Source organism: Myripristis murdjan, chromosome 16, assembly GCF_902150065.1.
Source record: "Myripristis murdjan chromosome 16, fMyrMur1.1, whole genome shotgun sequence".
Classification (NCBI taxonomy): domain Eukaryota; kingdom Metazoa; phylum Chordata; class Actinopteri; order Holocentriformes; family Holocentridae; genus Myripristis; species Myripristis murdjan.
The window spans coordinates 9,899,788-9,916,640 of NC_043995.1; the positions used below are offsets into that span (position 1 = coordinate 9,899,788).

At 39.2% G+C, this 16,853-nt stretch overlaps 1 protein-coding gene across 1 annotated transcript; it reads right to left on the minus strand.

Moving 5' to 3' along the window:
- Positions 1 to 299: 299 nt before the first annotated feature.
- Positions 300 to 11,219, minus strand: nrsn1 (neurensin 1). The gene is made up of 5 exons (XM_030073228.1): positions 11,135 to 11,219; positions 5,961 to 6,169; positions 5,605 to 5,723; positions 4,835 to 5,022; positions 300 to 3,755 (listed from the first exon to the last, which is right to left on the minus strand). Exons 2-5 carry the CDS (start codon positions 6,150 to 6,152, stop codon positions 3,652 to 3,654), a joined length of 603 nt encoding a protein of 200 aa, XP_029929088.1. The 5' UTR covers positions 6,153 to 6,169; positions 11,135 to 11,219; the 3' UTR covers positions 300 to 3,651.
- Positions 11,220 to 16,853: the final 5,634 nt, after the last annotated feature.

A 16,853-nucleotide genomic window follows, 5' to 3' on the forward strand; every position in this document is an offset into this window, starting at 1 on the left:
ATTGACTGGAAAATAAAAATGAGATTCTAAATAGTATTATTTATTTATTTATTTATTGGGTTTTTTTTGTTTGTTTGTTTGTTTTTTGTTTCTTTTCTTGTGAATATCAAGGAGATCATGTGAGCTTGTAAACCTACAGTATGCGATGTAATCTGTAGGAGATACAGTTGGGTGTAGAGAAAGGGGAAATGCAATCAGGATAGATGGATTGGACAGAAAATAATTTCCATGCTAGTGGTCATTTTTACTGACAAAGTAATACAACAATAACAGCAACACATAAAACAACTTACACACGCTTTACTGAGCTGCAGAATATTCCAGTTTTTATTATGTTCTTTGAAAAATAGACATATATTAACATTGATATATATTTGCTCTTTATCCAATATGTAATAGGTGCAGTGTACTTGGACCCAGATGTACTAAAACCGTTATTGGGTGATTAAACATGTTCACTGTTCAAAGTCAGCATTAACACCTGTCATGGGTGCAAGACAATCTTGAGCAGTCACGGATTATGTCACCGGTTTTGCACATGCTAAATGTTTTTGCACACATTAAAGGCTTTAGTAAATCAGGGCCTTCGTCTCTATGTCTATAGAATCCACTGGCACATCAGGACACCCTTAAGGTAGAATCAGAGGAAGTGATGTCGAAACCAGAAAACTTTTTCCCTTGGCTTGGATTTACACAGCAGAAAAAAACTGTCTGTTTTAGTCCCTTGTGGTGCAGATCTGATCTGCTTGCGGCTGTTTGAACAGGGGAAAGTCGTGTGGTTTCTCCCTGTTTAGACAGCTGTAAGGAGATTAGACTAGTCACACAAAGAATTATTTAAAAAAAAAAAAAAAAAAGATAATATTTTCTGTTCTTGTATCTGTGTAGACTCTGTTCAGGATCTTTCAGGTTTTTGAAACCGTGTTTCACTTATATTCACCTCAAGAGGGAATATTGGATTAAATAGTTCAAAGTTAACCAACTTAAAAGAGAACAAAAAATAACATCTTACACTGAAATTTCCCTGAAGTCTGGCAGACATCACGCCACTGAAGCTATCTTTAAGGCCACAATATACATGGGTCATGTTTTGAGCCAAAGTAGATGGGCAATTTTGCCAGGAATTACAACAAACCTGTGTTTCATGATGTTTTTGTTGCACCCATCCATGTTCCCATCCTTGGCAAAGGTAACACTGCCTGCTTGTGTTTCCTAAATGGTTGTTGATGTACCGTGGCCTTTAAACAGTTCCAACAAACATATCCTCTAACATTTAGAACTGGGTGTGAAATTAAGGGCTCAAATTCACTCCATAAAATGACAGTGATTAAAAACAAACTCATTATTCACAACATGGCACTACAAGTCAACACATTTATCGACCACCGACTGATCAGTCTGACTACGATGGAGGGCTAACTCGTTGTTCGTAAAAGCTTGTATCACTTCTTGGTATGTTTTCCTCAGCAGTGTAGTTGCAGCTTAATAAGGTGTCTTTTGAACTGAGACGTTTTGTTCTTCGTAGTTCTAGTTTTGTGTTTATGTCATGTCTGAGACCAGATGTGTTAAAATGACATCACACAACTATAAAAAGTAAAAGAAGAAAAAGGCAAAAGACGAGGAAGAGAAGAGTGGAGGTTGTGGGAATGACGGCAAAAGGTCATCTTACATGATTGCACGCACCCGCATAGATACATACACACACACACACACACACACACACACACACACACACACATACACATAGCAGTTCATCGACTCACACTGTTGGCTGCATTGCTGCTGTACTGTTGCTTTACCCCAAAGAGGATTATTTGTAAAGAGATGTATTATTATTAGCTGTATTATGCATTATTTAAGTCATGAAAAAAAAATCTGTTGAGTCTGAGTCAAGTGTGTAATAATTAACAAAGAGACCTTGCATAACACAAGACTGACCAGTAAACAATGATTTATGAGCAATATTATCAGAAATAATAAAAAATATATACATTATTTATCTGGGAATATATATATAAAAAAGCTAAACTATGGTGTGTGATGATGCAAATAAAAGGTAAAAAAGCAGGCAAGCATTATAGACTTGAGTTTAAAAGAGCAGTAGGATGTATATGGATATGTGGAAAATCATCATGTATCATTTGTTCATATTCAGATGAGTAAACATATGTCAGAAAGTTTATTTTAACACAACATAACCGACAGTGTTTCAGATTTTTTGTGAAAACCGAGGAGGGCAGTTGTTGTATCAGTGAACCCCAGCAGACAGAAAGCTGTGACGAGGTTTTCTAGCCGCTGTGGAGTCACTGGAGAGCTGAACGCGCACTCTTTGACCCCGTGTTATGTAATCCATCTTTATCATTCTGTTTTGTCTCTTCACACCCTCGCTTCATCTTTATTTCCACAAGACCTGTTCAACTTTCGACCTGCTCATGTCTGGCGCCTGAAAATATTTTGAAAGTTTGAAAATGTACTTGTGTGGACAGATGGGTGTCTGCATATATGCCTGAATTAGTTGGATAAGAGAGAGAGAGAGTGTACGTGTGTAACCGCTGCTTGCCAAACCAAAAAGTAATTGCACTGGAAAATAAAACAAACTATGTGAAGAATATTTTATCTCATCTATCAAGTAATAAGTCTAGTTTTGAGGCTTTTTAAAATGACTGGCTTTTTCAGTCTGTGTGTTTTGTCTAGGTCAATTCAGGCACCTTCTCTTTATCAATCTGTCTCGTCTAGTCTATCGATCCTTCTGCTGATTGACTCAATGCAACGAGACAAGGTCTGAGGTCCAAGCCAACAGGAGAAAATGTTAGTGTGAAGTCTTCCCTTAAGATAAGTTCAAATCTGCTCTGATGTCTTATCTCTTTTGACAAAAATCTGTGAGCTGTCGGCAACGCTTCTGCAAAGGGCTCTCCTGGCTAGCTGCTGCATAAAAAAACAGATAAAAGCGAAAAATGCTCCATGTTGTTGTGATCGGCTATGTTGCACACACATACCCAACTCAAGCCCAGTGACACGGACACCCAGAAACACTCATGGATGAAGCATCCGATGTCCTTTTAGGCACCAGGCAGAGATATGGGCTTTACTCAGTGCTTCTTGTGATCAGAGCAGGGAATAAGGACATTTCTAACGTCAAACAACACTGCCTCTGCTTGTACACCGTGTACCACAAACACCATCTTTTGTTACGATGTGCAAAACTTCTTGAGAGAAGCAAAGACGGACACTGACTCAGTGGAAACAGATCAGGTTTTATGCATGTTCAGCAGTTATGTTCTTGTGGTGTTTTTCCTCTGTGGTTTGTTTTTGGATGGGCATAGCTGTCACGATCTGCTGGTGCAAGCCCTGCATGTGCTTTACTCAATAATCTTCAACTTCCATCTTGAGCTGTACCATTGTTGCACTCATATAACCTCACACCGGGCTCCGAAACATGTCAAAACAAAGTCCGACCTCATTCACAGCACATGGAGGCCGAGGATCAGAAATATCAGTCATGTAAGATGACCCTTGAAAAGAGAGGATGCACACATACAATAGACCTACACACACACTCGTGCGCGGGCTCACACACACGCACACACAGGGACTGCACACTCATCCACCTGCACACGCACATTTCTCCACTTTATCCCTTCATCTGGACTGCTGTCAGGTCTCCGACTTCGTGGTCACTGGCTGGATGTTCTGGACTTTGGAGAGCGTGACCGGCACCTTTCCCTCTCCGGGGGTTGGTGCTCTCGTGATGGGGTTACCTGTGACAACGGCAGTGTTGCTATGTAACACATACGACTGTGACTCACAAGTACAGTTCTTTAGCATATCAGAAAGCCTGAGTATATTAACTTGTGACATTTAACGCTAAAATGCCAAGAAAATGGCCCATAGGGATTGGCTCTTCCATGTTTTTGTTTTATTCCTGCTGTGTTATTTAGTAGATCGTGCACAGTGTGTGCTTTCGGGGCAAATTATGTGGCATGTAGTTAACATTTGCCTAATGTGTGAGGCTGAAATGTTTGCTTTAATGTTTTAATGTGTTATGTTAATGCTTAGTCTTGCACTTGCTGTAAAATTTATTGTCTGAAATGCTCTGATTATCGTAGCCTATGTGGTGCATGCAGCCCAGTCGCCAGGAAAAGAGAAATGTTATTTACATGTCTGCAAATAAAGGATACATTCAAATGTGTGAAATGTGTTGTGACCTAGTGTAAAGCAAGAAAAAAATGCCATGTTAGGCATTAGGGCATAGTCAAAAAGACATCGCTTCTGCAGGGTTCGAGTCCCCTCTCCAGTGAAAGCCAATGTTCACTAGGTAATATTAGTGAACGTTAGCTAACGTTTCATTAACCATGACCTTGTCCTAACCCTAACCATAACCTTTTCCTAACCTTAACCAAGACCTTTTCCTAACCTCAAGTAGTTTTGGTGGCTAATAAAGCAAACAAAGCAAATGTTAGCTAGCGTTCACACATGTGCAAACATTAACAGTCACATGACGTTGACACAATCTCCACCACATTGGCTATAAGCCTAAATGCTGATATGCAAAGTATTTTTGGTTCAGAATTTTGGCATTTCAAGATATTTGTTGGTTTGCAGAAATGTCAAATTGCAACATTTTATTCTGGCGACTGGTATGGGTGCATGTGTATTGTGTGTATTTTTGTTTGTTTGTTTTGACTGGTGGATGCTATTGTGATGTTGTAAATAAATACCCATTCATATGAGTCTGAGTATAACCCTGATGAAACTCAGGCTCTGAAACATGTTGGTTTTAGAATAACTTATCCTCCTCCATACAGATGTCATGAGACAGAGCTGAATGAAACCTCACCAACTGTTGCGTGCAGATCAGCCAGCCTCTCCTTAAACTTCTGCTGCAGGTACAGCTCCTCTTTGGAGTAGTTCTTGGCAAAGGCAGACAGCAGGAATCCCACGGCCATGGAGGTGCCTCCCACACAGAACAGCACGGCACCCGTCAGTTTGCAAACATCCAGTGCACGGTTGAAAGTGACGGCATGGCTGAAAAAGAAGGCGGTATTTTTTTTTTTTTTTTCATCACTTAATAAGTTAACCTTGGTACTGGTATAACCAATAATTATGAATTACATGTAAATTTCAATCTGCAGCCAAAAAACTACCCAAAGAGCCATGGGACATTTGTTTGTTTACATGCAGTACATAAAATTGATTGAAGACACCTGGCTGGAAATGTCACCATTGTTGGTACAATAAAATTGATATCATAGTAGACCTATAGTTTGAGGACTTTAGTCCATGTGCTGAATAATGCCCTAGTCTAGCACCTGTTTCTTGTATGCATGTGTGTGTTTATGGACGTTTGTTAACATTAACAAAAAGTTATTTCTCTTCTCAGTATAATTTTATATTGTTTTACAAAGACTGGGCTGAAATTTGACTGCAGTATTATAATAACGACTGCGTCTATATGTCCTGCATATGTTTTTCATTGAAACTGTTATGGTCATTTATTAGAAACATTATTGTCTTTTGACAGGAATTTACATACACTGGAGGTAATCGCAACTACAGTCTCAGCGAGGATAAACTGATTCCCTCTCACTGAGTCTACAATCACTGTACCTGTCGACAAAGAGGAGATCATCCTCGCCAAAAGCCTCAATCCTGGCAGGGGTGGCGTAGCCCACCAGGAGGACAATGAGGCCCGCCAACAAGATCAGGGTACCGAACGCGAGACAGACCTGCAGGGGGAAGAGAAGACAACACATGTGGGAGGGGCTCCCTAGGTGCAGGGGTTCCCATATCATTATATTCTTTAATATATTCACAGTGAATGGCACAAGGATGATCGTTGCCTGAAAGTGCTTTTGCGAACCCAAGCCTTGGTTTGGTTGGAGAGAACAGATTTCTGGTCACATTTAACCTTGTAGGCAATAATCCAAATATCAATCAAAGCAAAATACTTGTTTGAGCATCACCTTCCAGAGTAAAGAGCTCCACCGACTAGGCGATCTCTGAATCTGAAAATCTTCATCACGTTCCCAGATGGAAGCAGTGCACTCCTCATAAAACTGGTGGAGATAGGAGCGGACTCCGTACTGCTGGCAGTTCCCGCTGGCCTGGGCTTGCTCAACATACTCTGACCCACAGATCTCTGAGCAAGAAGTCATCCTTCACATCTGTCTGCCTGCATAAGGACACACACAAACACACACACACACAAGTTAGGTCACAGCCTCTGGTATGGGGAGACAATCTCTTTCTCTCTGTGTCATAATGAATCTGCAGTAGTTGCTGCCTTCACACTTTACACATGCATACACATGATTATATATCATGCTGTATGCATATACACAGACATACCCTCTCACACACACTGCCAGAATGTTACGTAACACTGTTCTTAGAGCATGGGTGTCGCTGTCTCCTGTTATGAAATATGTCATGAAATATTACATCCCCTCCTCAGACACAGTGATGTGTAAACTACTGAATAAGGAAAGTGCTGACCCGCACACCATCAGATTGTATTATTTCATTTCAAAGCATAGTCATAACAACCTCACCATCAGCAGCAACAAAATTACATGCACTTCTCTGACTACTGGGACTCTGTTGCTTCATAACAACATGATATCAAATAATATCACACATTTTGCAAGATGCTGTATTCCACATTTGATTTTGTTCTTCAATTAAGGAACATATTCTCACATCTTTGTAGGTTTATGATTTTCTTTGGGTTTTACAAGACCAACCATATGAGAGTTTGCCTTTCATGGACCAAATATGACAATAGCAATGACAGTAGTGGTGAAATGTTTTCCAGATGATTGAATATACTTTCAGCATCACTGCATGTGATGTTTGTGGTGTCCTTTGTTTTCTATTGTATTAGATTCTGTTTGTTATGTTGAAACAACATCAACAGGCAGTTTATCGGATTAGTACATTGCAGTTGAGCCACATTTATTCAAACTCTCACAGGAAAACAAAGCTTTTAAAAGGTTTATTGAAATACATAAAAATAGTAGCCTACAGCTGATTCAAATAATATAGCTCTTAATATAGCACTTAATTGATATGGAGTGCCTAATCTGCAACTCCCTCTTGTAATCGCAAAGCCATCTCACATGTAAATCTATCGATATCAAATATATCAGCTCATCATTTGTGGCTTTTCCACCTTTTCCACTTGTATTGTGTCAATTCTTTTTTTTTTTTTTTTTTTTTTTTTTTGCAATAAATGTTGTCCTTGGATTGCTCTCTTTATCTGCATTTGCAATCCCCCCAGTATCTTTTTGAGCATTTTCATAGCTCAGTGCTTCTCATATAACTGTGTTTGTGGTTCGTATATGCTAGTAGTGAATCACAATGACTGTCTCAGTGCACCAGAGCTGAATTGGTTTGGTAAATAAAAGTAAGAGACGAAGAGGAAAAAAGACTCTCAGTATGTTTTTGTCAGTGCCAGAGGAGAATCACATTGCCAGTAATTACACATTATTGTAGAGAATGTTATGCCACATTACTCTGTGCTTTGATGATATAGATAATATGAAAATTTACAAACCATCCAAAGAGCAAATAACCAGTTATAATTTTTTTCCTGGGTTAAATCATGAAGCCAAACCATTAGCTTAATGTGCTCTCTGGTTTATCAGAATAGAGATCTTTGGGATGTCTTATTTTTTCCCCTCTGCTGTTTCACTCCCACTCTATGGTGTGCTATCACAAAATGGCTGAGTCAACATGGTCCACACTCCCAGTAGGCTCAATGTAGTTGAGTCCCAAAAGACTCAACCACAGTTTGTGCATGTGTGTTGCACAAATTGCGGATTGGAGCTTTAAACAGATGAGACTGCAACAGCAACAGGTTATATAAGATGAGCATTGAGCCAAAACAACGTTTAGGGTTTCCCTTAGCTACGGTACATCCTTTCATCTCCAGTCTCATCTCTGTGTAACAGCCTGGTTTCTCTTATGAGTTAAGTAGATCACTGTTACAGAGGCCAAAGGAAATGCCGTAAACACTCATTAACATTTATGAATGAAACATTATCACAGAAATTGTTTAGCCTATCATGTTTGGCAGGAAATCAATTTAGACAAGCATTCAAAAGTACATCTCAAGTATTCGGAAACACTATCTAAAATTGATTTGTATGTGTGTGAGTATTAGGATACACAGTATTATATGGCATCAAACCAACAAGCTGTGCTGTCGCTATAGCATTGCAACTGATTGTGCCTCATTTCAGGTTCTTTGAGTGTCTGAGAAAGTGAACCATTATCAGTGTTCTTCAGTTGCTTTTTAATTATTTCCTCTCAAGGTTTCAAGAATTTTACTCTGAATTAAGAGTTTTACATTCTCTCAATTAAAACTCAGAGAATGGCAGATACATGCAGAGCTCCCTGTTTACTCATGCAAGGTGTGTGATCAGTGCTAAAGGCAAGAGAAGTTCATTGTCACACTGAAGGACAGTTTGACACACACAACTATGGACTAAAACTGTGACCTTCTAACAGAGTAACGTCTTTAAGCACGGGGCCGCCTTGCCATCAGTGTCATTACTCTGCTGTGACATGTTTAAAGTGCAGTGGGAGGACAAGCCATACAACTGCCATCTGGTGGGTCCCATTAAAAATCATTGGAGTCCTGCAGAAACATGGTTATCTAGTTAAATTCATGTTTTTTGTTTTTTTGTTTTTTTTTTTCATGTCATTGACATGGCATTAGCCACTCATATTGAAAACATAACATGACTGCAAGAATTAAGTTATGTCCTTCGATTGCATTATTAAATGTCAACTGTCAAGCACCTCAATTGGATTTTTTTTTTCTCTAATTAGTAATTCTAATAAAATGTGACTGTTTGGAAATGCTGTGTACCCCCTTAGGGTTTATTATTTAAATACACCAATTTGTGTACAAAAAAAAAAAAAAAAAAGACATGTAAGACATGGTGTACCATCACATAATCAGTCACGTAACCCAATGAGTGTAATGAGCGTGGTGCTCCAGGAAGATGAGGCCCACGGTTTCCTGGTTCATCACTTTAATTACATCACTGCCTAATGTGTACCTGCCGAGGACTATTGTGAACGTCTGACTCACATGTCTAAAAGTGTCTCTCTTGCTCTCCCTCACTCTGTCTCTCTTTCTCTCTCTGTCGGCTTTGTGTGAAAATATTCTATGCTGACACTGTCACTGTCTCTGTAGCTGCACCTGAACATAGTCACTGCTGAGCTTCTAATCAGCAGTGTTTAAATATTCATCATCCACCCACAGAATGAAAACTGTAAATCTAGAAAGAGTTGAAATAGTTCTGGTTGTGTTGTTGTGTTTAATTACCTTGCAAGATGTAGGAGCAACACAGTGAGGCCTTATACAATGTTTACAGTCACAGTCCTGAACCTGAGAACATCTGTGATGTTAAAATGCAATTTTGCTATAAGAGGATTTGCTGAAGCTCCTTGTATTTGACTTTTCAGAATTTAGAGAGAGGCAGACAAATTTTCACACTAGGAACTGTGTATTTTTTAGGCTAAAAACGGGGGCTTTTAATAGCTGGGGAATTTACCACAGAGATACTGGAGCAAGCGTCGTTTATATTCAAATAAAATGCTAAAAACAACCAGGAGTTTTTCTAAGAACAGCAGGTGTAAAGAGACATGAATCATAACCTGACAGACATATGAGGGTGTTACATTACTCTATCCATTAATGGGAACACCACTGACAATCTTGCATCAAAAATTTTAATTCACTGTCTCTATTGCCATTACACCAATGAGCTCATCCAAACATATATGCCTTCCTTACCTGCTACAACAGAGACATCAGCCTGAAATATTTTTCTTTTATGAACTCAAGCTCTGAGGCAGTGCAGCATCCGGTTCATTTGATGTTTGCTGCTATTTTTTCCCAGGTCTTTCAGGCTTTTAAATCATATGGCAAAATGGGGCGACATTTAATAGATTGTATTAGTCTTTTAATGAGAGTGATGTAGCAGCCCCTTTCAACCTAAAACTGATCTCTTATCCCTCCTGTCAACAGATGGTCTGAAACAGGTGTGAGCTGTGCAGCCTCATGACCTGATGTGATCCACCACGAAAACAGGACAACACAAACTTTGCCCTCTTGTGACCAGAGCAATATCCTAATTATTATTATTATTATTATTACTGTTGTTGCTGATGATGATGATGGTGCCGTTGATTTTTCAACAAAATCAATAGTGGTGTATAGGAGAATCATATAAAATGGTTAAAAGACACTTCTGCTAACATTACACTGACCATGACACCAATAGATACAACGACTTTCCTATGCTATAGCATATCTCAAGTGCAGCCAGCACTTTGAAGCCTGAATTATTTGGACACAGTCTAATGCTTAACAGTCTCAACACTCAAAATTTAAAACTAAAACTAAAACCTAACAGTCCACAAAAAGTATAAACTCCAGTTTGAAAATGACATGCATAAATTCAGATATTAACAATCAAAATGCAGTTTCTCCAGACATTAAAACCCCGCTCGCCGTTATCAGCCCCGTCCGTCTGGAGCTGTCCGTGGTCCTGAACGCCATTTTTTTTTCATCCTCCCCTCAGCACATCAGGAAAACACACAGACGTAATGTGTGACGCCAGACTGAAAACAGACCACATCTATTTGTCCTCCCAGCCCCCCTTAAGACGCAAATAGACAAACAGAACACGTTTTAATTTTGTTCAAAAGATGAACCCCGAGTCGAAGCGATTTTTAAGTAAATCGGCTTTGTTTTTACATTCGAAACACCTGAAAAGATGCAATCACTGACTGTGAAATCAGCAGGTAACAGTTTATGAATGAAAGTCCGATTAAAGTGAATGTGTTTATTTGATATAGCAACGCTTGAAATAAACAGCGATCAGCAAACAACATCCAACACAACACAAGATACGACATGTTCCAGACATTTCTCCACGTCAGATCTAGTTTCAGATGTACAACATGATACCGTGAACACGGCTTGCACTGTTCAGAATATCTATAAATGCAATAAATGCGAATTTCTTCCACTCAGCGAAAATAAGAACGCGATAAAACTGCTGAAACGCCAAAAAGATACATTACAAACAAACAAATAAACATCAAAATCGTCATCTACCTGTCATTACCAGCTCGGAGAGTGATCACTGGCTGCTGTTCCCTCAGCCGGGTCCCATCACTCTAGTCACCTCTCTCTCTCTCTCTCTCTCTCTCTCTCTCTCTCACTCTCTCTCACATTGATGATTCAGATTCTCACGTTGTCTACTGCGCAGGCGCAGGGCCCATGACTATATGATTCAGAATGGATGGATAGAAAAACGTTCATTCAAGTGTCATCATTCAAGCAGATGGGCAGATAGATAGATAGATAGATAGATAGATAGATAGATAGATAGATAGATAGATAGATTTGGGTTTCATTTCAGGACCGTTCAGTTCATCATCAATTATGCATTGGGAAAAGTTTGAAACTTTGAAGAGACAAAATAATAACATACTGTATAATAAGCTCTAATTTAAATTTGTGTATTCTTGGCAATATTTCTGACTGTCCATGAGGCAAAATTCATACTGTGTAATATCTTAATGACAGACTACAAATCCCAGAGTGCATTAGAGGCCAGCACATGTTTCCATAGGAACAGAGGGCACACACAGTCTATCAGGGAACTGGCAATCAAAACACCAATGGAAAATAGGCCAGGGGACACAACAGTGTTGCGCAGGATGTGTATCTCTATCACACTGAACTGTGGCATCCTCATTTTTCATCATCAGACTTCAAGATGTTGAGGTACACTGTTTGTGGAAAGGTTTTGCTCTGCATGTTCTGTTCTGCTTTGGTTTGATCTGTTGTAATGTTAAATCACTGTGAAATATCTGAAATTGCTCGATTTAAATCAGCAGGAGTCCATCTCATTACACAAGCTGTATACTGTATCATGTGTGCATAATCATAGATTTGCATTTGCATACACCTGCAAATAATTGACCAAAACATACTGTATGCAAACATGCACACAATACTACAATTACTTAGAAGTGATATTATAATACAGTTGAAAATAATTTTCATATAATGCCTGTCTCTTCTGCTTTTATCATTTGCCATTTGATGAGATGTTACACACATGTCACACACACACATGAACACAATGGGAATGGGATAGAAAGGAGGAAAAGGTGAGAGAAGCGAGAGGATGGAAAGGGGCATTTAAATCATGTATTAAAATCACATCAAGTAAATATTAAATATTAAACCACACACACACACGCACACACACACATACACGGAAAGATAATCCCTAGATAAAGCATTTTCCAGAATTCCAGTCACATTCCAGGACATTCTATTTTTAGCGGTGCTATTGACGTATATCGTGAAGGGAAGTGTTAGTCACCATCTCCACGCTGCCCTTGAGGAGAATTTGACCTAGAGAGAGTACATAATGATTCAAATAAGGAATTCCCATTCAGAAAAAAATATAAATAAATAAAAATAAGATAAAATAAATAAATAAATAAATAAACACTGTGATTAATGTGAAAAACACTTTAACAGTGACTGATATGATTTAAAAACAAGCCCCCTCTCTATGAGCTGAAAATCCATACAATGTGATTTCATCGTGAGATAAAACTTGGAGCTGCTTTACTGAAAGATTAATTGGATAATATAATTTATCCTATCCTATCATATCCTGATATATATCTCCCCTGGCTGCACAAAGTCATTGTGTCTTTCACTGTAAATGGATCAGTTTCAGGGCTGCTTCATCTTCAAGGGAATCCTGGCTTTGTTTGTAGCTTTAGGAGGGACTTGCTCAGTTGAAAATGTTGCAGGCACTGTTAATTACTGCTCCTGCTTTCCTGTTCCAATGACCTAATGACAGCTGAAATGAGAGATTCACACAAAGGTAGCATCAGTCAACATTTATCACAAAATATGTTCTTGCATCAAGGTGAGGACTACTTCAAAGTGTGGGTGTCACAACTGAAATCCCCTTTTATTTAGTTTAGACCAAGGAACGGCCAAGGAGGAGCCCTGGGACAGATCAAATCATGAATGCCTTATTGGTTCCAAAAGAATATAGTAGAGAGTAGCAAAAGTACATATAGTACAAAACAAGTCTCAAGGTAATGTAGCATCTGTGCCTACTTTTGGTAAGAGTTTTGCACCAGCACTATTTTGCTCAGTAACCTAAACCAACAGTAGATTGAACAGTACTTTATGGCTCTGCAGAAGTCAAGGCAGGACTAAATGAATGACTACTTCTCTTCAGATTGTGAATGTATCTAGTGTTGGTCATTATTCTCAAACAGAAGAAGCAGGCCTAGACTAGGGATTTGATATACTGTTCTAATTTAATACTGGGGCCAAAAATAACTCCTTGGTTCCTGGATGTGGGCTGAATGTGAGCAGTCAGGGGCTCTATTGACAGCTTGATTTTGCATGCCAAGTTGATCAGTGGCTCCTAACACTGTTGTCAGAGATACAGGGTTAATCATACACCCAGGGTCTGTCTTTATATATGTCTTTGTACCTGTCTCCATGCCTCTGTAAGTCTCTCTGTTTGCAGTGTTGGGTTATCATGAGATAAGGTTGCCAACAGACAGTCTGTCAAATCTATTTTTATGTAATGTACATAAATACCTGCATGCTTAAAGCTCTGCAAGCTGGCCAATTTACCGGCAGCCAGTTCATAAAGACTAAGATGAAGATTAAGTAATGTGGAATAGTGTACAAAATGCTATTAATCATCATCATCATAACAGTAACTTCTAGAGTGACATGCAGTGCACTGATCAGTTCAAAAAGACACAGCACAGACAGTTGATCAGTTATTTCTAGATTAATTAAAAAGAAAATATCTAATCTTGGGCATATATCTGAGGTGAAAGTAAACCGTTATTATTTTGATGCCATTTTCAAAGAAGAGATCTCAGTCGGAGATGTTGGCAAGATTTTTACAGAATGTGGGGTGCGTGTGGTCGACAATATGTTCTTTTGCTTGGTGCCTCAAATGAGCATTTCAGTTTTGCTGCATTAAGGAGATAGTGGTTTGTCACTTATTTTAAGGCTTTGCAAATTGGATTCAAGTTTTGTTAGTGGTGTTAAATTACTACATAGTATTGCTTTGTAAATGTGTGTATCATCTGCATAAGAGTGAAAAAGAATGTCACTTTTACAGATAAAACCACAGCAACCACAGAAAAGGAGCATGTAATGTGAGAATAAGACAGGACCATGAAATAATCCCAGGGAGACACCAAGGGGTAGACGTGTTACCATCGAGAATGCTATATCTAGGACCCTTATTTGTATTATAAAAGTCTTGTTTACACTAAAACAACACTTTCTGGGAAGAAATGACATCCTTTGTAAAGATGACATGTCTTGGCCGGTTTGTGTATAAGCTACAACATACAAGTTCATGGATAGGAGAAAATAATTGATTTCAATCTTCTCAAAAAGACAGTGGGATTAAAACTGAATAAAACACACTGGAATTAAACAGTTTCTCAATTTGGCTGATACCCCCCTTTAATTATCCAGATCATCATTTCTTAAAAGAGCATTTTATCTTTCATCTTACACTAGTATTAAATTTGAATAGGCAGACTTGACACAAGGGATCTTCATCATCTTCAGAAGCCTCTGTGTGTAAATGTTCCAGTGGTTCCACTCTGTATGTCAGACACCCCAGGGTAAACTTTGCACCCTTGCCTTGGTAGCTCATAGAAACATGTCTTGGTGAGGCTTTTGCAGCTCATTTTCCATATGAATTCTGTTTAGCCAAATTATGATTATGATTATTATTACTGATGATGATAATGATCAGTATCTTGAGCTGGAAATGCTGCTTGAGCTAAGACTCTTTGAAGCACAGGACTGGAGGGTTCAACACATGGGAAGTGACATGAGCCAGTGATAGAAGTGATTTAGTGCTACTGTAAACTGAAATAGAGACTTTTGACTTTCTTTTTTTTCCACAATAAGTGAATTCATGTTTATTTATTCATGGATAGCAAAAGAAACTGTACTGCCACATCATGAAATGACATGCATGCACCATCATAGCATATTAATGTGCTATTGTTTGGAAGAGTATGTTCTGTTCTCCCTCTCCCCTTCTCTGTCTGTCTGTATGTCTGTCTGTCGCCCCCCCACCTCTCTCTCTCTCTCTCTCTCTCTCTCTCTCTCCCTCTCTCTGTACAAGCTGAGCATCTCAGAGCACAGAGAGGCGGTTTCCATGGCAACCTGAAAAGGTCACCTTCAGGAAGTTATCTGCGAACGTGTGCAGAATGCCAGTTGGATAATCACGCTTCCTGTAATGACTGATAACAGGCCACAGCTCATTAGGGAGAAAAAGGGGGAGGGAAGAAGAGAACGAGAAAGAGAGCAAGAGAAATTATTAGTCACAGGGACAGAAAACAAAAGAACATTTAGACACTGGTGCCACACTGACCAGCACTGTGCACCTTTGCTATGTGAAAGTGTTGGACTCACATGCCTCTGTTGTCTTTCACTGTCATGTTTACATCTCCTTGCAATCAGGTGTTATAGTTTGGAAAACATTTTATACATTGGAGTTCCATGCATCAGTTTAAGAGTTTAACACTATTTTGGGCTTTGCTCAGACACTTTAAGATAGGCCGTCCCCTAAAATGGCATAAGAAATGCTCCAAGGACTACACAGAAAACACTGTCATTATCTGTGCTCTGCTGTCAAGGTACAAAGGTACTTCATGTCCTTATAATAAAACACTTCACTGTCATGTACTCCAGTAAATGCCAGCAAGCCAAGTCGATTGATGGGCTCCAGGAGAGAGGTCGTCTCATTTAGACATCCAACAGTTGATGGCAGCACGACCCGCATCAAAGCGGCCAGCCGCTTAAGTGTTCCCAACAGCGGATGGCAAAGTGAGATTGCTGCTGCTGACCTTAAATGGTTTAAATGACAGAAGAGAAAAGTGAGTAAAGTAGAACTTTTAAGAAAACAAATTTTGGGGCTTGTGTCCATCCAGCGTATTTATTTATTTATTTATTACTGGTCTAGGGCCTGAGATGATTATGCAGAATGGATACAAGAACAAGCCCAGCTGAAGCCGGACAGCCACTAAACCTGAACAATGTCTATCTACTCAGCTATCTCATGTTCACAGCATGCATGTTCATATTATGATACAATCAAAGAATTCCACAAGATCAAGCATCAGACAGAGGCGACATTGTTTTTTTTTGGTCTGTTCACTCAGTTGACAGCCTTTCTGGAGCTGGGTCACCTTCCTCTCCATCTACCGTTATGTGCGGCCACATTCCTGAGAGTCAGGAGCCGTCTCCCCCCAGGAGTTTTTCAGTTTGGCCAGGAGTAATGCTGTTTTTATCAAGTGTTTGTTTGGCTGGGCTCTGCCTTCAGCACCACTTGAGCAGCCAAGTAAAATGACAAATAAGTAACCGTACATGCAATGATTACTTCCACTTCCTGACAGTACATGCATTTTTGTTATTTAGTTGAATGTTGAATGAAGTTTGTTTGAGTGTTTTGATTGCAGCAAAAAGTAAAAGTGTGCAGATGATCTCTTTCTTGCACTTAAGCCAGTGGGTTGGTGTTTACAGTTAGGGCAATCATCTTAATGCAGATAAATTGCTCTGGGTGAAACCCGAAAGAAATCACAGAAGCAACTCAATCAATAATTATTATTTATTGGGTGCAAGAAAAACATGTTTATTGCACCAAATAAATAATTATTATTGATCGATTCGCTCAAGTGATTTCTTTCTGGGTTTCAGCTGGAGCCCTTGAAAAAGAAAGCTGTCCACACACTGAAAATTA

What these genes read in the sequence shown, in the direction of transcription:
- nrsn1 (XM_030073228.1), bottom strand. Translation starts at nt 6,152, where the DNA reads ATGACTTCTTGCTCAGAGATCTGTGGGTCAGAGTATGTTGAGCAAGCC. An exon ending in GGAGCTCTTTACTCTGGAAG is followed by an intron (nt 5,724 to 5,960) that starts GTGATGCTCAAA and finishes TTCCCCCTGCAG; the next exon opens with GTCTGTCTCGCGTTCGGTAC. An exon ending in TGATCTGCACGCAACAGTTG is followed by an intron (nt 3,756 to 4,834) that starts GTGAGGTTTCAT and finishes CCGTTGTCACAG; the next exon opens with GTAACCCCATCACGAGAGCA.